Here is a 26,570-nt window from a genome sequence, read left to right on the forward strand (position 1 = left end):
TAGAAGCAACCTGCGCAAAGACATACAGCCCGCAAGTGCTGTTTCAATGACTGAAACCCAGCTCCATCCAATTTGAAAGCCCAAATTCTATCACCCATTATACCACCTCAAGTTGCATTTTATGTGTTGTCTGATGTTTGCCCCATTTTGACAAGGAAATTCTTCAAGGGCAGGAGCTGTATTATTTGTTATTTTTGTATCTCCTGGTGAAATACGGTAACAATAGTGAAAGCTAACAATAATTATGTTTACTAAGTGCCAGACACTGGTATAAGTCCTTTATATGTACCAACACATTCCATCCTTGTACCAACCTTAAAGGTAGGTACCATTATTATTTCCAAAGTGCAGATGAGGAAACTGAGGCACAGGGAGATTAGGTAATTTGCTTAAGACCAGACAGTTAGTGAGTAGAGAGCCAGGATTTGAAGCTAAAGTCTGGTTCCAGATCCTGTCCTCATAACCATGACATTATTCTGCTTCCATATGATAACTTCCAAACATTGCACCCTATGAAAATGAACTCACTGTTACCCAGGCAGCCTCCCTCACCTGAGAATGCTATGGAGAAAGTGAACTAATGTTTGGAAAATGGGTGCTTAATAACAAGTACACTGTGGAATGGGGCTATTTGGCAGCTTCTGGGGGACTTTGATCCAGAGCTGAAAGCCATGCCCATAGTTTATCCACCCTATAATCCTTAACCTCATTCCTGTAAGGGTGAAGCAAGATCTGAACACCTACTTGTGAGAACCCACTGGAGCAATAGTAGACATATTTATAGTAAAATCAAGGTGAAATGTGAGTATCTAGATACAATGCCAGTGCAACCATGTACGAGCTGTGTGACCTTGCATAATCACTTAGCCTCTCTGAGCTTCTGTTTTTCCCATGTAAATTGAGGGTGTAACCATCTCTGCCATATTACCATCATAGGCTTGGGTTGGGGTCAAATGAGATAAGGTACATGATAGTTCTGATCCTCAGACATCAAGTTCAGGGCTGTTATGAGGTCCACAGAGAAGGAAGCTGCAAAAACCCTGGTGAGGAGGCAAGAGGTCTGGATTCCCAACCTGGCTCTGCAACTAGATTGCTGTGTGACCTTGGGCTAACTCTTTTCTTCTCTCGATCCTTCTCTTTATCCTTCTCTTCACTACATTTAATTTCTCAACTGGTGAAAATGTGAACTTGGCCAGGGTTTTTCAAACTTTCTTTTGGCTAGAGAACACTTTCTTCAAATCAAATCTTATGCAAAATGCCAATATATAAAAGCAATATAAATGCAAACCAGCATTTATATCGGTTTCTTTCATTCCACTCCTCTGTGGCACACAGTTGGAAAATCACCTGTAAGGTTTCTTCTTCCTCTGTCCAGGACTTCATGATAACATAAGACTATTTCCTCTATTGCTGGCTGATTAGAGTTATCTCAGTAGCACCTGTAGCCAAGCATTTTGATCTTTCAGGATATGTAAAACTGCCTCCTGTCTCTCAGTGTCCAGTAGAGCAGGTAAGAACTCAGGCTATGTTTTGTGTGATCTATGTATCTTTAAAAAAAAAAAAAAAAAAAGAGGGAAGGGAGGGCAGGGGAGGGGAGGGAGGAAGAAAGGGAGAGAAAGGGAGAAAAAGGGAGGAAAAGGGAGAACAAGGGAGAACAAGGGAGAAAGGACAAACTCAGGCTATGGAATCCAAAGGATCCAGGTTTGCATCTTGATTCTGCCAGTCCGACAGCTGTGTGACCTAAGATATGTGTCTTAACTTCTTTGGCTGTCACGTTCTTTCTCTCTAAAACTGGGCTAATACTATTTTTCTCAAGGGATAATATGAAGATTAAATGAGAATGCATGTTTGTCTCTGAGCCTGGCACATAGTAAGCACTTAAAATAGGTAAGAAGATCAATAGATGTAGAAAGACATTATCATTCACAAGGACGTTCTTCCTTCCTCACATTTTCCATGTGAAGTACAAAAGAATTTGGCACCTGGGATGTCCCGACCCACTCCCATCTCCTCCTATGCTTCCACCCCAAGGCGTCTGGGAGTGAACTCAGAGACACTCGGGCTCTACTAGAGACCAGGAGCAATGTCTCTAATCTGAATCCCAATCTGAACAAAGAGAGAAGCCTGCCTACCCTATCCTTCATCTCTTGACCAACACAGGGTCCAAAATGACAGAACTGTCATCCTAGAAAGCCCTCCTAAGAAGGCTGAGTTCAGCTGGAGTTCTAAGCTCTCGGTTCTCTCATATTCCTAGTCTTGGCGCAGGAAGGGGCTGGGCAGAGAACACCTGAGAAGTTCTGGCTGGTGAGGGCTTCACCCTTTGGAGTAAAGAATCCCCATCAAGGGAAACGGACTTGGCCCAGTGGTTAGGGTGTCCGTCTACCACATGGGAGGTCCACGGTTCAAACCCTGGGCCTCCTTAACCCGTGTGGAGCTGGCCCACGTGCAGTGCTGATGAGCGCGAGGAGTGCCGTGCCATGCAGGTGTCCCCCGCGTAGGGGAGCCCCACAAGCAGGAGTGCGCCCGTACGGAGAGCCGCCCAGCGCGAAAGAAAGTGCAGCCTGTCCAGGAATGGCGCCGCCCACACTTCCCATGCCGCTGACGACAACAGAAGCGGACAAAGAAACAAGACGCAGCAAATAGACACAGAGAACAGACAACGGGGGTGGGGGTGGGGTGGGGGTTGGAATAAATAAATAAATAATTTAAAAAAAAAAGAATCTCCATTAAAATTCTTCTTTGCCCATTTCTGGCTTCGCTCCCTAGGTTAAGCCTACACTTAGCTATAGCTAAGAATGGTACTGACACTTCCCCATAAAAGCCCCTTATGCATCATCCTGCCCCTCTCAAGAGAATATGGAGGGAAGTATATTAACTTTTTAGGGATGACTGCCCAGCAGAAATGACCTCTTCAGTGTTTCCCTGATCCCACTCCTCAGGCCAGCTTATTGGTCCTGGGGTAGAAATTTGATCTGAGATGGATCAATTAAGGGTCACTTCATTCTGGGCTACTCTCTTGAAGCAGAGAAAGCTGGTCTGCAGAGAGGGAAGGATGTAAATGTACAAAGAGGCTTTAACAAATTTCAATTTCTGGTTTCAGTTTAGCTTGTGACTGAGTGTACTAGTCCTTGAATTCTGTGAAACATATCCTCAAATAAACCTGCCTTCACATGCTCAAATAAAGTCCCCTTTTAAGAAAATAGAATCAGGGGAAACGGACTTTGGCCCAGTGGTTAGGGCGTCCGTCTACCATATGGGAGGTCCACAGTTCAAACCCCGGGCCTCCTTGACCCGTGTGGAGCTGGCCATGCGCAGTGCTGATGCGCGCAAGGAGTGCCGTGCCACGCAGGGGTGTCCCCCGCATGGGGGAGCCCCACGCGCAAGGAGTGCGCCAGTGAGGAAAGCCGCCCAGCGTGAAAAGAAAGAGCAGCCTGCCCAGGAATGGCGCCGCCCACACTTCCTGTGCCGCTGACAACAGAAGCGGACAAAGAAACAAGACGCAGCAAACAGACACCAAGAACAGACAACCAGGGGAGGGGGGGAAATTAAATAAATAAATCTTTAAAAAAAAAAAGAAAAAGAAAAAGAAAATAGAATCAATGTAACATTTATGTAATCTAAAGCTTCTTTCAAAATAAAAGAAAAAAGAAAAACTAGCTTGCATTTCCGATATTTGCCACCAAAGAACATTAACACTAAAAGCCCCTTAAATAAGCTTTAGATAAATAGTTGTGAGGGTTAGGGAAAGACTGCAGATGGTAGAACATGCTCTTCCCTCTGACAGCATCTTACTGTTCTTCCATCAAGCGGCTGAACTTCTGCCGGGCCAGATCCATTAGCCCGTCTACCTCACTCTTGGAGCGTTTGAAGTTCTCGATGCTGAATGCATAGACTGTCACTTCCATGATGCCCAGGTTCAAACACCAGCGCAGGGTCTAAGAGGGAAAAGGAAAGAAGCTAGGATACAAAGAAAGGAAGAGTGGGAAGGGACAAAAGAGATTCAGCTCTGGCCCTGACTCAGTGAGTATTGGAAGTGGGAGACAGATTTTTCTCCTCCCCACACCAGTGAAAATCTAGGATAACAGTGTTTAGGTCAGAATAATGAACCAAATAAGCAGAAAATCACCACTTGCAAACCTGAAAAATGTGAGTTTAATGAGTACTACTATACCGGTGCCACTATAGTTTGCTACCAAGGACTTGTCATTGACCAAAAAAAGATCTAGATTCTAATCCCTAACTCATCATGTACTTGCTATGTAACCACAGGCAAGTTATTTAACCTTTCTGGGCCTAAGTCTCTCCTTATCTATAGAGTGGGAACTCAGTTTATCCCTCACAAGGTAACTAAGAAACATATAAAAACACATGGCAGTATTTTTCACAGCATAATTTCCTGGTAGACTGTTGAGTTCTAAAAATAAAAGCAAGTGAACAGCGTGCAGCATTAGTAATCTGCAAAGGGTTTTCACTTGTGTTATTCCATTTGCTTCTTCAGACAACCTCTAACATTATTGTTTTCATGCCTATTTAACAGATGATAAAACTGAGATTCAGAGAGTTGAAGAAAATGGTTAAAAGTCCACAAGTTTAGTGTATTATTTATCATATGAAGTTCTAGAAGAGGAAAAACTCTAGAGTCAGAAGGATCCAGGATTGAAGGAACCGATAGTGTTAGAAATCAGAGCAGTAGCTGCCTGGGGAGAGGAGGTGAGACAGACATTGGCTGGGAAGGGGCACAAGGGAACTTTCTAAAAGGAGGGAAATGTTCTGTCTTGACAGGGGTGTGAGTTAAGACAGACAACTGCAATTGTCAAAACCCAAGATCTAGGGTGGAAATGTTCTGTCTTGACAGGGGTGTGAGTTAAGACAGACAACTGCAATTGTCAAAACCCAAGATCTAGGGTGGGCTGGGGGAAAAATACACCAAATGGAAGATACGGAGTATAGTCAGTAGTAATATTTTGTGGATGTTCTTTCATAAGTTGCTACAAATGTTTCATGACAATGCAAGGTATTGCTGGTGGGTTGATTTATGGGAGCCCTGTATGATGTTATGTATGTTTGTTTTGTAAGTTCACAACTTTTACTATGTACTCATTGTTTATGTATGTTCATGTATGAATGGTATGCGTCAATAAATGGTTTAAAAAAAATAAGATCTGTGCATTTCACTGTATGAAATTATACTTCAATTAAAAAAGAACTTAAACTCGTATTAAACTCAAATCCTCTGGGGTTGCTCTAACCCAATGCCACTTCCTAGGATGGAGAACAAAGCTGAAGCTGAAAATAGCAATGCTGAGATAGGGAGTCTGGAGGTTAAAGGCAGGGGCCTGAATAGCACAGAACTTAGTAAACAGAGCTGAAATGAAGCCTTTTTAATCCTGTAAGACACACGACACATTCATCACACACTTTGGGAATATTACCATTGAGAACCTGACCCTTGAATAGGCTCAGGTCGTACAGACCTTGCAAGACAGCCATGGTGGTTGGCCCCCGAGTCAGAACTCACTGTTGACTTTAGCCCAAGATAGCCGCTAACAACAGCAGCTTTGATTTTTTTGAGTACTTCTTTTATGCCAGGCACTGAGGTAGAGATCATCACTATCCCATTTTAGAGATGAAGAAATGGAGGCAGATGAAGCTGGGTAACTCACAAGAGGTCACAAAGCCAGGAAACAGCAGAACAGGGGTGCCAATGAGTTCTGAGTGACCCTAGAACTTAAGCTCCTAGCATTCAGCAAAACTGCCTTTTACTCAGTTACAAAGAGAAGCTGGAGAAGTGTTGGCGTTAACCCCACAGCTACCCACTCAGAGCAAAAACTACTCCTGCCCTTAGTGTCTGGTCATGTTCTTATCAGACCACATCTCCCTTCTTAAAGTTAGTTTCAAAAAGATTGGCATATTCCATTTCTATTTTTTTGTTGTTGTTTGTTTTGTTTTGTTTTTAAAGATTTATTTATTTAATCCCTCCCCCCCGTTGTCTGTTCTCCGTGTCTATTTGCTGCTTCTTGTTTCTTTGTCCACTTCTGTTGTCGTCAGTGGCACGGGAAGTGTGGGCAGCGCCATTCCTGGGCAGGCTGCACTTTTCTTTCGCGCTGGGCAGCTCTCCTTATGGGTGCACTCCTTGCGCGTGGGGCTCCCCTACGCGGGGGACACCCCTGCATGGCAGGGCACTCCTTGCACGCATCAGCACTGCGCATGGGCCAGCTCCACATGGGTCAAGGAGGCCGGGGTTTGAACCACAGACCTCCCATGTGGTAGACGGATGCCCTAACCACTGGGCCAAGTCCATTTCCCTCTATTTTGTTTTTTTAATTATTTATTATCTTTTTGTTTTTTGTCTTGTTTTTGTCTTATATTCCATTCCTATTGTTAAATGTTTCTCTATTTGCAATGTTCATGATCTCTGCTTAGAGATACCAACCCATCCCAGTTTGCCTGGTTCTTTCCCAGTTTTAGCACTGAAAAACCAGCATCCTGAGCAACCACTTGGCCTCAGACAAATCAGGATGGGTGGTTACCTTAGTCTTACTCCAGAAATCTCATTTCTGGGAATTTATCCTAAAGCAGTACTATTTATATTTATTTATAATGCCCAACAATAGTGGAGCAGCTAATCAAATAATGTCTCATAATGAAATGTCCTACCAGTCATTAAAACATATAATTAGAAAGACTACAGATCAACCCAGAAAATCCTTGCCAAAATGTCAAGTGAAAATAAGGTTACTAAAACTATAAATCCAACTTTATAAACATTAAGTCATGTATAGAACATATTACAAGAACGGGGATGAAGTAAAAACTGTTGATTAAAGTGGTAAGAGGTGGCAATTTTGTTATTTCTAATATTTTGTGATGATTGACTGGGTAATAATTTTTTTGTCAACTGGTCAATATGAGACCTATAACATGTAATAAACAGCTATAAAAACACAGCAAACATGGGGCCTAGTTTTCTAACTATAATCCAATTCTCCATAGCCTGTCCACATTGGGTTCTTCCACCTATACCCACCTCAGCCAGCTTGTTGAAGCCCTGTGAGTGGCCCTCCTGCCGCTCCACCTGGCACTTCTTGGCATAGCGACGGTTTCCATCCATTATAAAGGCAATGTGTTTAGGCATTGGGCCTGCCTATGGGGTAAGGAGACAGATGATGAAATATCACATAACTTCAAGGTTACACTACACTCCAAGCTGACAGGACCTGGGCTAGAGGAAAGAAAGGGAATTAGGTATTTTAAGCTCTTAGCTCAAAAATGGGTATTAAATACTTTCATTCATTCATATGTTTATCAAGCAGTTATTACATGCCAAAAACCATGCTAGGCTTTTTTTTTTCTTTTTTTAAAGATTTATTTATTTATTTCTCCCCTCTCCTTCCATTGTCTGCTCTCTGTGTCCATTTGCTGTGTGTTCTTCTGTGTCTGCTTGTGTTCTCATTAGGCGGCTCCAGGAATCGATCCTGGGACCTCTCGGAGTGGGAGAGAGGTGATCACTCTCTTGCACCACTCAGCTTCCTGGTCTGCTGCATCTCTTATTATCTCTCCTCTGTGTCTCTTTTTGTTGCATCATCTTGCTGCGCCAGCTCTCCGCGTGGGCCAACACTCTTGCGTGGGACAGCACTCCACATTGGCCAGCTCACCACACAGTCCAGCTTGCCTTCACCAGGAGGCCCTGGGTAACGAACCCTGGACCTCCTATATGGTAGATGGGAGCCCAATTGCTTGAGCCACATCTGCTTCTCCATGCTAGGCTTTCTATATCTCACTTTTATTTCATACAGCCTTATAAAGTAAATAATATCATTTTCATTTCACAGTGAAAAAACTGAGACTCAGAGAAGGTAAGCGATTTGCCTCATATAGGTAAAAAGAGGCAAAGGAATTCAAATTGAGGTCTGTCTGCTTCCAGAGTTCATTTTTTAACAAGATATTATTAACCACCACCTTGGTTTTATTAGCTTCCAATTGGGAGCCAGGAAGGATACTGATGAGTATAGTCAAGTGGAGATGGCATCTGCCACACAATAGCCAACTGCTGCCACACAGGAATGGAGGCCCAATGTAATAAGGTCTTTAAATTTTTTTCAAGAAAATTTAAAAATCAGAACTTTTAATAGAAACTTAAATGTCAGGAGCCAAGTCAAAGAAAAAAAAAAAAATACATTTTAAGGTCCAAACAAAATTTACTTGGTTTAGAGCAGCCTCAGGTTGTCTACCATAGCAAATATGGACTCCTTAGCCTAACTGCTTCCCCAGATAACGTGCCAATAATTTCTGTTTTTGTCCTCCATAAAAAGCCTTTTCATAAAAAGGGGGGAGGCAGGGAATAGAACTAATGTAATATATAGCCCATAATTAACAGTAATATTCTAATATGTTTACAGCAATGGCAAAAAAGGTACTATATCCATGCTAAGGGTCAATAATGAGGGGCCTTTAAGGAGGTATGATATTATTCCTTTTGGAGTAATGAAAATGTTCTGAAACAGACTGATCTGATGATCAGCACAAGTCTGTGATGAAAGTGAGAGCCACTGAGTGCACACTTCAGATAGACTGTACAAGGAAGGGGACCATATAACACAGTGAACCCTGTGATGAATGACAGACTGCAATTCACCATACAAATCTGAGAACATTCTCTCATGAACTATAGTAAATATACACTACTAATACATGCTATTAATAATAGGATGGTTTGTGGGAATAATACACCACATACAAGCTATAAGCTATGAATAGCAGTAATATTATGACAATGTTCTTTCATCATTTGTAAAAAATGTGTCACAACAATGTAAGGTAGTGGTGGCGGGGCAATGTATGGGAATCCTGTATGGAATGCATGATTGTTTAGTTAACGCACAACTTCTCAAATTAAAAAAAAGAAAAGAAAGCAAAACAAAACTAAACAAAATTCCAGTCAAGTCATATAGTATTTTGTTCCCAACACATGACTGCAGTGCTGTCCTGAGGTGATAATTTTCCATTTCCTGGCCTGCTTGAGATCACTTGGTACTTGTGCTTGAGTATAAGGTTTTGGCTCATAAATTCACTCTCACCAGCTGTTTCACAGCCTGTGCCTAATGAGCAAAACCAAGCTGACTAGCCCCAATCTCAAACCAAATTCCTGTTTTAGGCAGAAGATATAATAGTGTTGTGATTCCTACAGAAAAAACTCAAGGACAATTTGAGGAAATGAGGGGTGTAGGAAATAAAGTAATCATAGTCTTCAAATGGCTGAGACACAGCCCCAATAATAGCAAGGAGTAATTAAGAACTGCTAGACAGGGAAGTGGACTTGGCCCAATGGATAGGGCATCCATCTACCACATGGGAGGTCCGGTTCAAGCCCCAGGTCTCCTTGACCCGTGTGGTGCTGGCCCACGCACAGTGCTAATGTGCGCAAGGAGTGCCCTGCCACGAAGGGGTGTCCCTTGTGTAGGGGAGCCCCACATGCAAGGAGTGCGACCCATAAGGAGAGCTGCCCAGTGCAAAACAAAGTGCAGCCTGCCCAAGAATGGCACCGCACACACGGAGAGCTGACACAACAAGATAATGCAGCAAAAAGAAACACAGATTCCCCGTGCTGCTGATAAGGACAGTGAATGGACACAGAGAGCAGACAACTTGGGGGGGGGTGGAAGGGGAGATAAATAAATTTTAAAAAAGAACTGCTAGACAGTGTGCTTACAGTTTTATATGTATATTTCATTTAGTCCTCACAATTCTATAGTTGTTAAAGACACAAAGTTAATAAATGATAGAACAAGTCTCTCACTTATGTCTCTCTGCTTCCAGAGTTGAAATTCTTAACCATTATGCTCTACTGCCATATTAAAGAAAGGTTATTCTACCTAAATCCAGATAGTAGTACTAGGAACAATACCTCAAAATTCCAGGGAAAGAAATTTCAGTTCCCTACTAATAAAGACCTATCTGTGTATGCTACCCAACAACAAAGGGAAATCCACCATATGATCCTGGGAGGCCTTGGGCTTCCTGCTATGAAAATGTCAGAGTTAGGATAATAATCTGCCAGAAATGCAGACCTGTAACTCACGTTTCAATTCTAAGACTTTACGGTTCCCTTGCTGAATTCCATTCAACATCATGGATTGTTCCACTTTAATACTAGATTTTGATAAAAGATTACCCAACTGAGCAAAAGGCCACTGGTGCCCTGGGTCACTGCTCACCTTCAAGATGTTGGCACAGAATCGCTCCCAAAGTGACAGCTCTCCTTCCTTGATCCATGACATAGTTCTTGTTCTGTCAGGAGATCACCTAGAAAAACAAGACACCATTCGTGTAATACTGGGTAAACAAAGAGAGTAAAAAGTCGCCAAGGCTTGCAAACGGCTACTGCTGACACCTGGGGATTCACCTGGACACTGGTCTAAGCCTCTAATCTTTCACAATCTAAAGTTGTATAGGCCAATTGTCCTTTGGGGCAGAGGTCTCTCCTTGGTTCTCCTGGCTTTGTGGCCCTTACTCCCATTTCCTTAGGCATTTTCACTGACTTCTTACCATTCCTCTCTGTTTTCCGCCACATCAGAGTGCCTCCATCCCGATCATTTCCATCTCCTTCTCCATCTTCTAAGCTGTTTCCCACTCCCTGCGCTCCCAGTTACTAACCCCTTCAGTTGCTGCACCTGTTACCCCCGACCTCAGTGGTCTTCCCCATTATCTACTTCCTCTGTTGTCTAGTCCACTGTTCCCTTTTATCTCTTCCACAGCTGCCTACCCGCTCAGTCACCTCCTCTTGCCCTCGTTTACCCCTTCGGCTCAGCACCTGAACCGCTCCAGCCCGCGACTTTCAACAGCAGTAGTCTGCGGACACTTCCCGGCCACCTGGCGCTCAAAGAACACGTCATCGTTGGGCGCGGGGACGACGAGGCCCCGCCTATTTCCGAAGGGGCGGGTCCCTGATCTGCGCATGCGGGCCTGGAGGGGCGGTGCGAGCGTCGGGGCGTGTTCCTGTACTCCCGGGAGGGGGTGGGGGAGGAGCAGGGAAAGTGGGCGTGAGGGGGAAAGGCCGGCTCGTGACCGATAGGGGCGGGAGGCGGAGCTCCAAGCCACGTGCTGAAGCCCGGGATAGCGAAGGCGGGGTCTGGACCACTGTGGGTAGCCAAGAGCGTTGGAGGCTTCAGACAGTCTCCAGGCTAAGGGAAGTTTCTGAGCCCTGACTCAGAAACCTAAGGCTTCCCAGCCCAGGCCTGCTGAAGAATGAGGTTGAGGCCCTGCTTTGGAACGCCTCAGAATTGGGCTTTAGAGGCCTGGCGCAGCAGTCTTAAACATTAGTTTTTTGTGGATTTAATTATCTGGAAAGAGGTTCCTAGTCCTATTCTTACGGACGCATTTTTTTCCAATCCATTTTATGCTGAACTCCCACACTGAGATTCTTGAATTTGCGGATTTCCAGGACCTACCCAAAACAACTGAAAAAGTAGAGTAGGGCTAATAAGAGCTATTAAAGGATGACTTCTAAAAGAACAGAGAGGTCATCCCATCAATTGACCTGTAGTAGTAGAAAAAACAGGGGCATTAGTTTTTTTCCAAATTTCAACGGAAAAGCTGTTGTAGGAACTTGAAGCTCTGATTCATGAAAGGGGAGTCCAGCTTTCCCAAAAGTAAGAAAATACAAAATAACCCTGTAAATGCAATCTTATGCAACCATTTGGTATTTGTTGTTCTTGTTCAAAAGTTTAAACAACTTCCATCTGAATGAGAGTGAAATAGTTAACAATTTCAAGGAGCTTTATTTTAGTTTTTCACTTTAGGTTGGAAAGCCTCAACAAGGAAACAAGATACTGCACTGGCAATTCCCAATTCAATATCCTTATCTTCCACTTTCTAACGGGTTATTAAGAGCAAAATTATTTTAAAAGGCTATAGAGATGAATAACCCACCCATGAATAGTCTTAAATATTTACCTCTTGCTTTGCAAACATGGGGAGCAAGTTTCAGTCTAGCTAGCAGATTACTCAAATTTTTCAAGAGCATTTACTCAAGTCCTATAGTAATTTGCTGCTTTATCAGCCAGCTTTCACTGTCAGCTTTGACTTTCGGTACAATTAGTGAATGGGTCACAAAGTGCTTGGAATGGGTTCATAAAACTTCTTACCCTTGCTCTGGTAAAGTTGCCAGAGTGTAATATTTGGTATGCCTCCCGTCAAATGCCCTTTCCTTTATAAAATCCTCTCTAGGGAGCTAGCCATTTAAATATACAATGTGTATTAGCAAGCTGGCAAACTTTGGCAAACAAATTTAAACAAATGTTTACAGCTAAGTCAGTGAATCTCTTCTGGCCTCAGTTTCCCCAGTTCCACATATTTCCCTCCTTGGATGCTGCAGGGGGTAATTAGGATTTGTAAAAGGACTTCAGGTAGGGGTTCAGTGCCCCAGGCCACGGCCCCATCCTTTCATCCCGCCAGTGGCATAGGCAACCCCATTCTTATGCATGCCGTGCCCCTAATCCCTTCTTGAATGTGGCAGCTTCCAAGGAAAGAACAAGAGGCCTTAACTAGAAACAAAAACCCACTGTAATAAGGAGCTAAGAGGACCGAACTTTCAAAGATGCATTCCTAACAATGGCTTAACAGAAAACTTAATAACTCTTTTGTGACCTCGAGTCCCAATCCAAGATGGTGGAAATTTTATAAAAGAGGAAAAGCATCCTAAATATCTGACGAGGAGATGACAAGTTTGGTACCAGTAAGTCTTTATTTATTCATTGTATTATGGCAGGGAAAAGAGGGGAAGAGAAAAGGGTCAGCATGTGATACAAAATGATAGCAGAAGGGAAAGTAAATAACCAGTACAAAATCAGCCATCAAATAAGCATACCCCAGTGATGGGGTCACCAAAGCCCAAGGGGGCTCAGTCTCCTGCAATTCAGGAATGAGGGGAAAAGAATTAGGGAATAACAGACAGGTACATGCTTTACTACCCTCCTTTCCTCCCCATAAATTCAAGATTCCACACAATGCTTTGGTTTCTAGCAGTAAACATGTAGTTACATTCTTCCGTCTCCTATAAACAATCTCGTGGCCACTTTGACATAAGTTTCTTGCACCTGCATAAAATCCCCTGAGTGGTTTGGATATACATTCATCTTCCCTTTCTTGATCTTTCACCCCCACTTTCTACATGGAAACCAGCCCTCTCTCCCCCCATTGTTTCTCTCTATCCTAGGATTGATGATTAAGTAGATTTGGTCAATCCACATACAGCAGTGTTAATCTTTTGGCTTGAATCATGTCAAGAAATGGTCTTTACTCAGAAGGTTGGGAACGAGGGGTGCTAGATTCTTCAGATTTTGTATAAATCAAAGAGTTAGGGAGATATCCCCAAAATTAATTTAAGGGGAATTGGGAAGGGGCAACTGGGAAGGGGCAATAGGATAAGTTTATAGGACAAGAGATATAGTCCAAAATAGGAAATAGGGGAAGGGGAACACAAAAGAAAGAACAGTTCAAGATCCCTGCTTCAAGAGGGACCCCTGAGTATGTTTCAGATCCTTTTGCCTGGTGCAGAATCTTCTGTCAAAGATGCTTTGGCTATTTTTCTTTCCACACAAAAAAGTTTGTAAACAATAAAAACCCCAAAAGAACACGGAGAAAGACCAACATATTATATTTACACCAACTAGGCCACCTAGCAATCACCAAACCAGCGATTCGTGAAGTTCTACAAAGCCCAGACAAATACAATAACTAGAGGGGGGCAGCATTTGGGGGAGACAAGAACCCAGGATCAGACACACATCACCCAATGCATTCTATTGCATTTGCCCCGTTTCAACACAGTGAGGTAGGTTGGCAGTGATCCCACAGCATGTAAACGAAACCCCCTTTCTCCTTCAGCTACCACGACACTAGACACTAATCACTACTGCAGCAGAGTAGGACATTGGCTCCAGGCACCACAAAGTAGCCTTCACTTATGGTCTTCGTGAAGCCAAGCAGAAAAAATCCAGTTTTGAAAGTTTAAGGATTTTAGTCTTTGCTTCATACATCTATCTTTGGACACATACATACACACACACACACACACACACCCATTGTGCATTGCAAGCCTAGCCTAATCCTGAATCTGGTATGCCCAGCAAGTCCCGTGCCCTAGGATGAAGAGGATGAGGAAGGAATCCTTTATTACATATATAACTCTCACCTAACCTTGGCTTCCTCTCTTGACCTGTAACCTGGCCCAGCCTCTCCTAATCTCTGCACCACCTTCCCATTTAGACTAATTTCCAAACTTCCAGTAGGAGATCAAGTCATGGTTGGAAACCCAATTAAAAACCTAGACTCCCATGAAACACTTAAACAGGCAGAGATTTCAAGAGGACACTACGGCAGAAAAGCCAGCTCTAACTGGCAAAAATGAGGTAGTTCAAATAGTTGTTGTGGTGATAAAGCAAAAACAACAAAGAAGTATTCCTGCTGTGCAGATGTGGAGCTGCTGCCGACTTATCCCTGAGATTGCTCATGTACCTGAGAACACAGTGCAGGAATGAGGGCTTTAGATTAAAATATACAAAAATACAAAACCAGAATATTTATATTTAAAAAAAAAAAAAGTTAAAAAATGCTCAAGATACGTCATTCGCACACAGCTAGTGCAGTTGGCATCGTGGAGAAAGTGGGACCCAAGGTGCAGTTATTCAAGGGAGCAAATAAATAAAATTGTTGGCCCAGAATGGGATAGGAGTGAGCTCAGGAGCAGTAAGTCTGCAGCTGTCCCAACCAGCCCTTTGGTCTGTCATCAGAACCCACTACTTGGGACAGTTCCCAGCACCCTGTCCCCACAGTGGGTTATGAGAAGACCAGACGGGTAAAACCTTGCCCTAGCCCTGAGATTCCCTCCCACAGAATGTAGCGGCTCCTTAGTTGGGTCCACCAATCTGCTCCTATTAATTTTTTCACTCTGGCATGAGAAATATTTTTATAAATCTTTCTTTCAAAGGAAAACAACTTCACACTCCAAGCTACTACCAAAAAGCTGGAGATTCTAGGGGTATTTTGTGTAGGTTTTCAAGGTTATTTCTCCTGAAAGCCCTCACTTGCATTTGGACAGAGCCATGGCTGGAGTTCCTTTGCCTCACCCCTTCCTCCCAAGATGGAAGAGGGGATGATGCTGTGGACCCCAGCCTGAGATACAGGGCAGTGCCAGCTGTCCCCTACCCACCCTATCCCACTTTCTCCATTCTGCCGATTGATGCCTGCTCCTTAGAACTTCCTGGTGGCAAAAGGATTGCCCCCACCCACTGTGGCTCAATTCTGGGCCTCTGGGAGCAGGGCAGGGCTGTGGATCTCTTCTTCTTCCTCCCGAAAGTAGGAGGGCTTTCCCTGGGAACTTGGGGCCTGCTGAGCTTTCAGTGGACATGAGGCCACCATATGGCTGATGCTCTGGCAGAAGTGGCACTTCTTAGGCTGGGGTGGCAGCTTGCATTCCTTGGCATGATGGTCTAGACCTCCACAGTTGTAGCACCTAGAGGAAAACAAGATAGTAAAGATGAGAGAGAGGGAGGAGAGCTCAGAATCCCTCCCCTGAGTAAGGTCACCTGGGCTCTGGTCCAGGTTCTATTATCACACTCACTTCTTTTCTGGGAGACCAATTCCCCCACTTATAAAAGATGCCAAGAATAGAAGTCACTGGTATCATCAGGGGACTTCATCGTGGCAGATGGTGAGAGTCTACTATACCCTTTTACTAAACAGGCCATCCATTTAAAATACAGGGTGAATTTAAAAAGAACCAGAATATGGTAACTGCTTAAGGTCAGCGCTAAGGTGCCCGAAGCCCATCGGTGAGATGAAGGAAACGTGGTGAAGAAGCAATAGATCAAACCATCTTTCCTCCTTCATTTACACTTTATGCTTTTTTGCATACCTGGTCACCTTTAGTTCTGAAATAACCATGTGAGGTTAATATATCACTATCCCCATTTAACGACAGAAGCTAGAGCTTACAACCCAAAATTACTTCTTCCAAGTAGAGGAACAAGGTCTCCTCATATGCCCTCCCCTCATCTTCCACATCCATGGTGGTACCCCAGTTTCCCCAGGGACCACAGGCTTCATTCTTGCCTTGGGTAACTTTGTCCAGTGGCAAGGAGTAGGAGGGAGGTGTGGGCACAGAAAATGGGGAGCACTCTCCCACACATGCACATAAGCATGTCCCTACCCATATAAGTTGCCCTCCAAGCCATACCTGTCTCCTTTTGATCTACGCTTCTGCATATTCTTCCCCTTTGGCCGCCTCTCACTCCCAATACAGAACACCCCACCAGGTCCGGTGACGCGGATAGATTCCAGGCCCTTGGCAGACTTCTTAAAGGTGAACTCGACTGCCTCGCCCTCCTTCAGGCTCCGGAAGCCCTCCATGTGCAGCTTACTCTGGAGAAGGGGAGCATAGCGGCTTTCAACATTTATTCACTCCCACCATTATTCCAAACACCAACCAAACAAAAACCACACGTTCCTGTGAGGTAGCAAAGAGCAGGTGTGGTTTCATTTTCATTTTGTCAGTAAAGAAACTGACTTACAAAGAGTCATCACAATTAAATAAGGAGTCTATATTATGTTAACAAATAACAATAATCATTATATAAAAATAGATGCTGTAACATTTTTGCAGCTATTCCCATTTGTTTAAAACTTAAAGTACAATAGAACAGAAGGAAGCCGACGCTCAACCACTGAGCCACATCAGCTTGGGTTTTTTTTTTCATTTGTTTTCCTTTTTATATTTTCAGGAGGAACTGGGACTGAACCAGGACCTCCATGTGGGAGGCAGGTGCTCAACTGCTTGAGCCACACCCACTCCTGGAAGGATCATTTCTAAACATAGCATTCATAACAAATCAATATATTAAAAAGGTAACACCATTAAGCACCTACACATTATGCTTTCATATCAACTTTTTTTTTTTAAGATTTATTTCTTTCTCTCTCCTCCACCTCCCCCCGTTGTCTGCTCTGTGTCCATCCACTGTGTGTTCTTCTGTGTCCGCTTGTATTCTCATCAGGCAGCACTGGGGATCTGTGTCTCTTTTTGTTGCATCATCTTGCTGCATCAGCTCTCCGTGTGTGTGGCACCACCTCTAGGCGGGCTGTGGTTTCACACAGGGGGTCTCTCCTTGTGTGGGGGGCCACTCCTTGTGCGGGGGGTACCCCTGCATGGACTGGCACTCCTTGCACATAGCAGCACTGCGTGTGGACCAGCTCACCACACAAGCCAGGAGGCCCTGGGTATCAAACCCTTGGACCTCCTAGGTAGGCAGATGCTCTATCTGTTGAACCACATCCACCTCCCTCATATCAACTTCTTCGTTTAGTTTTTTTTAAAAATTTCTCTCCCCTTCCACCCTCCCCCCAGTTGTGTTCTCTGTGTCTATTTTTGCTGCGTGTTCTTCTTTGTCCGCTTCTGTTGTTGTCAGCGGCATGGGAATCTGTGTTTCTTTTTGTTGCGTCATCTTATGTCAGCTCTCCGTGTGTGCAGAGCCTTTCCTGGGCAGGCTGCTCTTTCTTTCGCGCTGGGCGGCTCTCCTTACGGGGCGCACTCCTTGCGTGTGGGACTCCCCTGTCCCCCGCGTGGCACGGCACTCCTTGTGCCCATCAGCACTGTGCATGGGCCAGCCCCACACGGGTCAAGGAGGCCCGGGGTTTGAACCACAGCTCCCATGTGGTAGACAGACGCCCTAACCACTGGGCCAAGTCAGCATCCCCATTTAGTTTTTATAAATCAAAAGACCAATAAAAGTAAAATAGAGGGGGAAAAAATGCAAAATTAGGTATAAGTATTGTATGACTTACTAAAAAAAAAAAAAGCCAGGATATTCAACTTAAATATTCACTCATACTAAGCAGCAAAACTTACATGAGACTTCAGAATAAATTTAACAAGGTAAAAAGCCTATGTGAAAAAAATTTTTTTAGTATATAAAAAAGGACATAGAATAAAGGGGGAAACATAACTATGATCCTAAATTGGAAGACCCAGGAACTCTAAAGTTTACTTAAAAAAAAAAAAAGCATGCCCTGAATCTAACCATCAGACACTGGCCTACACTGCAACAATGAAGATCATCATCAAAGACAGAGCCTGAAGAACTAAAGAATTAGAAACAATTAAATGCAATGCAGTATCCCAGATAGAATATTAGACCAGGGGGAAAATATTGGGACAATTGACAAAATTTGAATATAGAATGTACATAAAGTTTTGGATCAGTGTTAAATTTCCTGATTTTTCATTGTACTAAATTATGTAAGAGAATGTCCCTAGTTTTAGGCCATATACACTGGAGTTTTTATAGGAATAAAGTGCCTGATATCCACAATTTATGGTTTAGGGGGCAAAAAGAACAACTCTGAGTAAAGAGAGTGATAAAGCAAATGGGATAAAACGTCAAGGTTTAGGAAATTAAGTAAAGGCTATATGTGAGTTTTTGTACTACTATTGCTCCCTTTTTTGAAGTTTGAAATTCTATCCAAATGGAAAGTTACTGAAAAGTTGGCAGAAAAAGAAAGTGTGAACCAAGCAAAGATAGATCTATGGACTAGACTGGAAAGTCCGCTAAGATTCAAGTATACGTGAAATCAATAGGTGAAGAAATAATTTAATACATGCTGTTGAGAAAATTCCCAGTTCATTTGGAAATGCAATCAGATTCCTACACTTCACAACATACATATGCAAAAATCCATTTCAGTTGTTATCTAAATGCTAAGAAAAACATGGAAAACTCAAAAGACAGATAAGCATTCTGATAAAAACTTACTAGATCATTAATGTAAATATGGTACCTCCACTGGTAATACCATTCAGTTGTTAAAACGAATATAAAGTCCCAGTTTTGTTCACCCAAAATTTAAAAATGTGTGCTACTGACCAAAGATGTAGAACTATACATGGAATAATCCCATTTTAAAAAACTATGTTTATAGCAAAATTTCAAAATAGGACCCTTGTTTAAAAAGACAAGTGCTTAGAAAATATTTAATGTATTATTTACAGTTTTTGTCCACCTGTCCCATCATAGAAATATTCCAAATATCCTTTCACTTCTTTTTCTCACCTGACAGCGGGGACCTGATAACCTCCTCCCCAGCTATCTTTATTGGGGGAAGGGGTAGAACATTAAAGTGGAAAATAAAAACACTACAGAAGGCTTCTTCCCTCTCTGTTGCATGGTAACACCTCCCTTAATTCTGAATTTGACCCAACCAATTCCAATTTTCAACCATTTACAGCTGAGGCCGGGGCACTCCCAGTACCATCTGTGATCCAGCAGAAAAGGGCGTGAAGACTAGGCCCTCGCTCAGCTTCCCAATCTATAACATAAGTTAATTCTAATTCTATGGTGGTGCCAAGATTTTATGCATGAAAGCAGTTAACACATTGCCTGGCACACATTCGTCCCCAGTGGGGGCCTATTGTTCACCTCTTCAGACTGGATCTGGGCGGGGTGACAGTGACAACCAAGTGTCAAGAAACTTGAAATTTTAACTGACTTTATTCCTAACTAGCTGGGGAAACTCAGAAAAACATCCCATGTCTGCGCTCCAGTTTAAGAGGGTAACACCTTCCTCCATCACTGCCTCATAACCTGGGTGTGAGAACCAAAAGATTAACTGGAGACATGCAGTGTGAAATCCACCAGGTCCGTCCAGGCAACCCACTCCATGCACCCTTCTGCAGGCACCCCACCAAAACCTGCCAGGATCTGGTCTCCAGGGGCGGCTCCGTCCCCCCACCCCCTTTCTAAAAACACATTGTTTGAATTCCTCTCTTATCAGATAGGTAATCAGCGCGCGCAGCACCACAGAGCTAGCCTCCCAGCGCCAGCATCTGAAAGGAGCCTGAAATTCTCGCTACCACCCCCACCCCCAACCACACACGAAGCCTGGCCCTGCCCCTCTCCCCATCCCTTCCAAAAAGAAAAGGCCTGGGGGAGGGGCAAGGCCTGAGCTCCCCCAACAGAGCCCAGCCCAGTAGACAAAGAGTTGACACTGCTTGGTTCTGGTGGTCAGATTCCTGGAGTTCCAGGGGCTGCAGATACCCGCTGCAAGCCACCGCCCCCACCCCCACCACAGTCACCATGATTAGTTCCTTTCCTCCACTCCATGTTGGGATTATGGTCACAGCAAGAGAAATGAATAGACAACCTTTCCAGTCCAGGCACCGCCATTATGGTTATTTATTTAGATTGATTATTTCAAAGGGGAGGTAGAACTCCCATCTTCCTTTCCCAATTTGTCCAGGAGAAGGGTAGACAGCTTCCACAGACCCACTGGGCACAGGAAAGCAGCACTCAACAGACAAAATTGTTGCAAAAAGTGTTTTTCATTTTTCTTCTTTTTTGGATGGTAGAGAAGGAATCTCTGCCCAGTTAAAGAACTTAGGACGTCTGCTCCCTTCTTGCTCTCTCCCCATTGCCTACATGCTACCCCCTTTTCCTTCGCTTAAAGATAGAAGGGATCTTAGGGACCATTTAGGAAATGTGGTGGCACAAAACTGCACAGGAACGTGAGTTTTCCTCAATTTGCTCTGAGAAAGTCAGGTAAGCTCCAGTTTATAAAGGCAGAGTTCTTAATGGAAATCTCGTCTCTTCCAGCTCTAACACTGCCCATTTCTAGTCACACTACTCCCTGCTACAGCAGTGGCAACAGACCCAAATTCAATCCCAGCTCGGGGTCCATACCCTTCAGCTCAACTCTATCTCATTCATGTTATTGCCTCTCTGTGCCCAGAAGTATGCAAACATCCACGGAATAAACAGTTCTCTATCATCCTAAATAACGATCATTTGTTGATGCTTACTTTGCTAAGTAATGTAATAAGCATCTTATGTGGTGTGACTTATTTAACCTTCATTCCAAACCTGAGGTAGGTGTTTTGAATGACCCTGAAATTACAGATAAGGAAATCGAGTACCTTGCCCAAGGTCACAGAGAGGCAGAGCTGGGCTGACTAACTATAAACTAGCCTGACTCCATAGCCAGTGCTATCCAACAGAAATATATGGCAAGTCACATTTATAATTTAAAATTTTCTAGTGGCCACATTTAAAAAGTAAATTAATTTAAACAATCAGTCCTTGGATGCCACAGCCCTACCTAAACTTCATTCCTGGAGGCAGGGTTTGGTAGGGGCTAGGAAACAGACCAGTTCACCCATTTAATTGTCTGTGTGTTAGAGAGGGGTGGGGAATGAGATATGGCCAGAGTCAAAGAACAAAAACCCTAGACCCCCAAGCAGCTAATTCCCATCACCTCTGCTCAGATATGACCAGGCCCACCAACTCCTGCCAAGAGTTCTCCACCAGATGGTGCTGCTCACCAGCCTGTCTGCACAAAGGCATGTGAAGAGGGAGCTTGCCTAGAGCAGGTCATAGCTGTCTGGTTCTGAACTGTGAACAAGTGTTCATATTTATCTCCATATTGCCTTAGGGTGATCAATATCCCCTCCCCTAACCTCAGGAAGATAGAATTTCAAGGGGACTGAATGCTGGTGAGATGGATGCTTGCTTCTCATCCCACCTCCACATCTCCACCTAAGAGTATGGAAAGAAAACTGGAGTTTTAGACCAGAAACTTGGTTGTTTTTGTGCTCAGCACTTTAAAATAGGCATTTATTCCCCCCTTTAACTTCAGTTTCCTGTCTTAAATGACTCCAAGCCGAGATAATTTTCATTAAGTCTCTACAAATTATGTACTGTTGGTGAAAAGTTTTCTCCTCCTCCCTCCTTCCTTTACCTTCCTAGATTTAACGTGTAGAGAATTGTTATTCATGTGTGCTGAAGGGAATGGTTGGAGGTTCTGCTAAAAGTAGTTTCTCCAGCAAACAAAAAAAAGCCTGTGAATTCCAGCAGTGGAGAGTATGTTAGTCCCACTAGGAAAGTTGGGGAAAATCAGTTACAGGGTAGCACAAACCACAAGGTAGAAAGTGCCTGTGTTCAAAGCTTCGCTCCTAATCCTGACCCCCAGTGAGTCTCCAGGATTGCGGCACAGCCTTTACCTGGGACAGTTTAGAAAGAGATGCCCGACAAGAAGATTCACCATTTCCAAACTCACTCATGGAATTCTCTGCCAACTCTCTGAAAACTGCAGGGATTATTTTTTCAAATTTTCCCTCTCTTATAAAATAACTAACGAATGGCCACCATACCCACAGCTTCCAATTATCAGCAAAAAACAAGAGGCTCATGGTCTGCTGCCATTCATACCACAAAGTTTTATGGTGCACTAGATGTGCCAGTTCCTATTCCAGGCACCAGTCCAGAGCAGGGAACACCCTGCCCCACCCCCATCTCCAGACTTTTTTCTCTACTGACCTGGATCCCCAACTGTTCATGTGCTCCTGGACTTCCTCATTTTGTCCAACTGCCTACTAGACAGTCCCCTCTCTTCAAAGAACGTACAGTTTTGTTAAGGAACATCAGTAACTAGCTGTGAAGTGGGTAACCAGAGAAGCTAGCAGAAATTATAGATGAGGTTACATTCCATCTCCCCCCACTAAAAAACCCAACTAGACCTTGCCCGAAGCTGCTCTTGCCACCCTCCACACATCCCTTCCAGAAAAAGCCGACCATGTGGCTTCAGAGTAGTTTCAATAGTTCCTTTCTCAGTAGTGATTTTTTTTTCTTCCTAACTTGCCCCAGCCCTTAGTTACATGCAGGTTTGTCTTCTGCCTTAAAGCATTATGGCATACTAGTCAGAAAGCTGATTTAAACATATTTGGGGTTCTGAGGTGTTGGAAGAAGCAAGTAACCAGTGCTGCCTTTTTCTCATTTATTTATTTTTACAAATCTTGAAAATTTTGGGAGTTGAGCCTCAGGAAACGTCAGTTAGACCAGAACTCTTAAAATGGGTGTGAGAATTTTTGGAATTCTTAGTGAATCCCAGTTTAGCTCTTTCATGGGCCATTTTTTCCTGTCTAACAGTGGTTTTAGCAACTGGGGGTGATTTTGCCTTCCAGGACTTTTGACAATATCTGAAGACATTTTTGGATGTCACAAATGTGTGTGTATGGGGTGCAACTGGCATCTCGCTGGTAAAGACCAGGGATGCAGCTAAACATACAATGCACAGGACAGTCCCCACAAGTAATTACCCTGCCCAAAATATGTCCCTATGCTGAGGTCGAAGAACCCCGATTTAAGGATCTTGCCATCTGCCATTATGATTTCTTCCATTTCCCCCAGCCTCAGGGAGAGTTCTGGATTTGAAGACCTATGACTGAGCAAAAAGGTTATTACAGAAATCGTTTTGCTTTATGGGCTTCTGGATGAGGCCCTTTTTTCAAGGATATTTTCTCTTCTACCCCTTACCCTGGGGGGGTGGGGCATGCATATATTTGGGCTGAGCATAAGAGCAGTAATAACAGGCTATGGGGAGCCTAAGAGGCCCAACCTTGGATGGGAGAAGAAAATGCTGTAATTGACTTTTCCCTTTCCCCTGGAAAGGGACTCCCTGCTCCCTGGCCCTGGCAGATGTTTTCTTGAGACAATTATCCTTCTCATCACCAAGTAGCCAAAGAATGGGTGATTTGTTGGAGACATTTCTTTGTTTCTCTCCACTTTGGAAACACTCCCTCCCTCAGAAAATAATTCTTAAGAATTATCCTGCATCACATCATTGTCCCTGACATTTGTTTCCAGAAAAAATATTTCAAACTTCTCAAGAGCAGGGACTGGACCCACTAGGGTTGACATGCCACTGTGTTGGGGTTTTAGGGCCTGCTCCAGGCTCAGCAGCATGCTATCATAAAGACAGAGCTACCAGACAAGGCTCAGAGAACTCCCCCAAGTTGTTATTCTCTTTGACCAGAGTTGGGGGTGGTAGTGGTTAAGAAGTTCCTGATCCCAACTCTACTCTCTCCTGATAACTGACTCGTTTTCCGGAGACAAAAGTGGGTTCCTGGACACCTCAGGACCCTCAAGTTCAAAATATCTCCCTGCTAACCAATCTGAAACAGGCTGAAGTTCCCCGCTTTCTCCCTGAATGATGCCATCTGATAATTCCCCAATCATTCAATCCTATGGTTAAATCTGCAGAGGCACAGATCCCCACCTGTTCAGGAAAATGTTCCTTGGGAATTGTTTATCATGAAGGAACCCTAGAACAAGGGAATACCTTCCCCTTAGCCCCCTTCTTATTTAGCAGCCTTTAGAGGGAAAGACTAGAAAATGTTGGGTCTGATTCTTTAATTCCAGTCTCCCAAAATTGGGGAAGCTGTCCAGTCGGGTCTCCAGACCAGGAGAGATTTTAATCTCTTTGTGATCAAAGGGGAGAGTGGGGGAGGCTTGACACCCTGCTGAGGAGGGCCATTCAAAGCTGGTTCCTGTAATAAAGTGATTTAATAGATCTAAAGAGGCCAATTCCCTTCTTTCTCCCACAATTACTTCCTGTGGGTTATCATTCACATATGTAAATGAGATGGGGGGGCAAAGCCACCAACTTCAAACTAGAGGTCTTATGGGGGGGGTGGTACTGCAAGGGGGTAGGTCGGAATCCTGCTGTAGGCCCTGTCAGATGACCCACTGCCCCAATATTAACCAGTGGGTCCCCAACTCCAGGCGTTCTCCCTCTCTCCCTTGATCCCCCATTCATCCTCAACCTACTAAGGGCCATGCTTGGGGACTTTCCAGCCTCCTACAACCGGGCCACCACCCAGCATCTCCTTTCCCTGCCCCTCCCCCTCCAGGATACCATCCCTCAGGCTTCAACCCTTAATCCCCACATCCTCCTTTCCCCTCCCCCACGGCTCCTAGGGCCAACTTCCCAGCAGTAACCCCTCTCTGCCCGGCCTGTGTGTCAACCTCCAGGGCCTGGATTTAGAAATCTCTTCTTTCCAGGTCCAGGCTCAAGCCTTGAAAGGTGGAAGGGAGGTAAGCAGCAACTTCCTTTACGTGGTTATTCTGGGTGGCTGGTGTCCCAGGACCACCAGGTCTCCTGAGATAGCCAGGAAGGGGTAAATGGAAAGGGCGGCCAGGAAGGAGGAGGGGGACCTGAAGCCTCTGGCCCCTCGTTGGAGGTCAGGAATGTTAGGACAGCAATCAACGGCTGTCTGGGGCCATAAATGCCAGGCCGAGGAGAATAGGTCCAGAGGCCAGCCTCCCTCCAACCCCTGCCCTGAGACACTGAATTTCACCCCCACTGTGTCCTACCGCTTTAACTGAGAACTTGGGGTTGCCACCCAACTCCCTCCCAGCCTGGGCTAGAAATCCAAGGCTTCTTAGGTTTTTCCTGCCTGCTAGGAACTGTACAGTCAGGGTGCCAGTCTCTCAACTGTGTGCCTGGCAACAACCTCTGGAGGAGCTTTCAAGGCCCCAAACGGGTCCTTCAGTGATCTGCCAAACCCACCCCGGCCCAGGGTTCGCATTGAGCGAACACTTAGGGATGTGTGTATTAAACTGGGGACCTATCCTCTTCTTCACCCCAGCCGGTTGGGTTATGGGAGCAGGTTTCCCTCCCTCTCTCGGGCCCTCCCAGCTCCATTCAGACTCCTGAAAGGCTCAGGGCGCCGAGCTCCCGGCCCCGGACCGGCATGTGCTTGCTTCCCTGGCGGGCTGCTCGCCCTCCCCCCACCGGCAAGCACAATACAACCTTAGTTTCTGCCACATGGGGTCACCTCCCTGCCCCCTTCCCAGGGGAAAGAGGTAACAGACACGTGGTGAGCTGGAGGAGTTCCCGAAAGGGGGTGTAGGGGGCTAGTAATCGGTGCTGCCCCTGACTCCCGCCCCGGTGGACTTAACGGGGACTCAGAAGTGGGGTGCCACGGCAAAGATGAGGGCCCAGAACGAGGGAACCTGACCTCCCTCGATCCAAAGGCCGAATTCGCCCCCGCCCCGCGGCGGAGTTACCAGAACCAGTCTCACCTGATGCACAAAGACGTCCACTGGGGGGTCGAGCGCGACCCCGGCGCGGGCGGTCATGGACAGGAAGCCGAACCCCATGCGCACGTTGAACCACTTACAGATGCCGGCACCGTGCAGCAGCTGCGGCTCCTCTCCCTCCCGGGCCGCGTTCTCCGGCGCCTCCTCCGCCGCCTTGGCGCAGCCACCTGGAGATGGGGAAGGAGACCCGGCGCTCACCTGGGGGGCCACGGAATCCGACGGCCCTCGCAGAGACTGGGCAGGGGGCCCAAGTGCCCAAACTACCAGTGGGCACCAGGAGCCTGCAGCTACCGAGCTACCAGGACCTGTCCCGGCCGCCTCCGCGTTCCCCAAACCTATACCGGGATCCATGGTGCCCCGAAAGTTTTGCTCCTCTTCCCACAACACGTTGCCCGTGGACAGAAGGCCGGACGGGCCCCTCCTTTTTTCTCCCCCTGCCCCCGCAGCGCCTCTGGGGCACCAGGGTCCCACTCCAGAGAGGGCCCCTGAAGAGAAGGCCGCACCGACCTAGGGTCCTTCCGGCCTCCTGGAGGGACACTTCCCCGCCTCCCTTCTGGGTGGCTCCTGGGCACCCCCGCAGCCTGAGCTGCTCCTGCTAAGTCCCGAGCTCGAACCTGCAAACTGCTGGTTGGACACCGAGCCCAT

At 45.2% G+C, this 26,570-nt stretch overlaps 2 protein-coding genes across 2 annotated transcripts in view; both read right to left on the reverse strand.

Moving 5' to 3' along the window:
• The window catches only part of DHDDS (dehydrodolichyl diphosphate synthase subunit), a 39,208-nt gene extending 28,292 nt beyond the window's left edge, over window positions 1–10,916 (reverse strand). The window contains 4 exon segments of the mRNA XM_071217628.1: window positions 3,793–3,935; window positions 7,028–7,144; window positions 10,215–10,302; window positions 10,811–10,916. Coding sequence (XP_071073729.1) covers window positions 3,793–3,935; window positions 7,028–7,144; window positions 10,215–10,277 — 323 coding nt within the window. The 5' untranslated portion in view covers window positions 10,278–10,302; window positions 10,811–10,916.
• Window positions 10,917–15,227: 4,311 nt separating this feature from the next.
• On the reverse strand, window positions 15,228–26,570 carry LIN28A (lin-28 homolog A). Its single transcript, XM_058304061.2, has 4 exons — window positions 26,540–26,570; window positions 25,908–26,092; window positions 16,235–16,419; window positions 15,228–15,511 (listed from the first exon to the last, which is right to left on the reverse strand). Exons 1-4 carry the CDS (start codon window positions 26,568–26,570, stop codon window positions 15,295–15,297), a joined length of 618 nt encoding a protein of 205 aa, XP_058160044.1. The 3' UTR covers window positions 15,228–15,294.

Source organism: Dasypus novemcinctus, chromosome 9 (assembly GCF_030445035.2).
Source record: "Dasypus novemcinctus isolate mDasNov1 chromosome 9, mDasNov1.1.hap2, whole genome shotgun sequence".
NCBI lineage: Eukaryota > Metazoa > Chordata > Mammalia > Cingulata > Dasypodidae > Dasypus > Dasypus novemcinctus.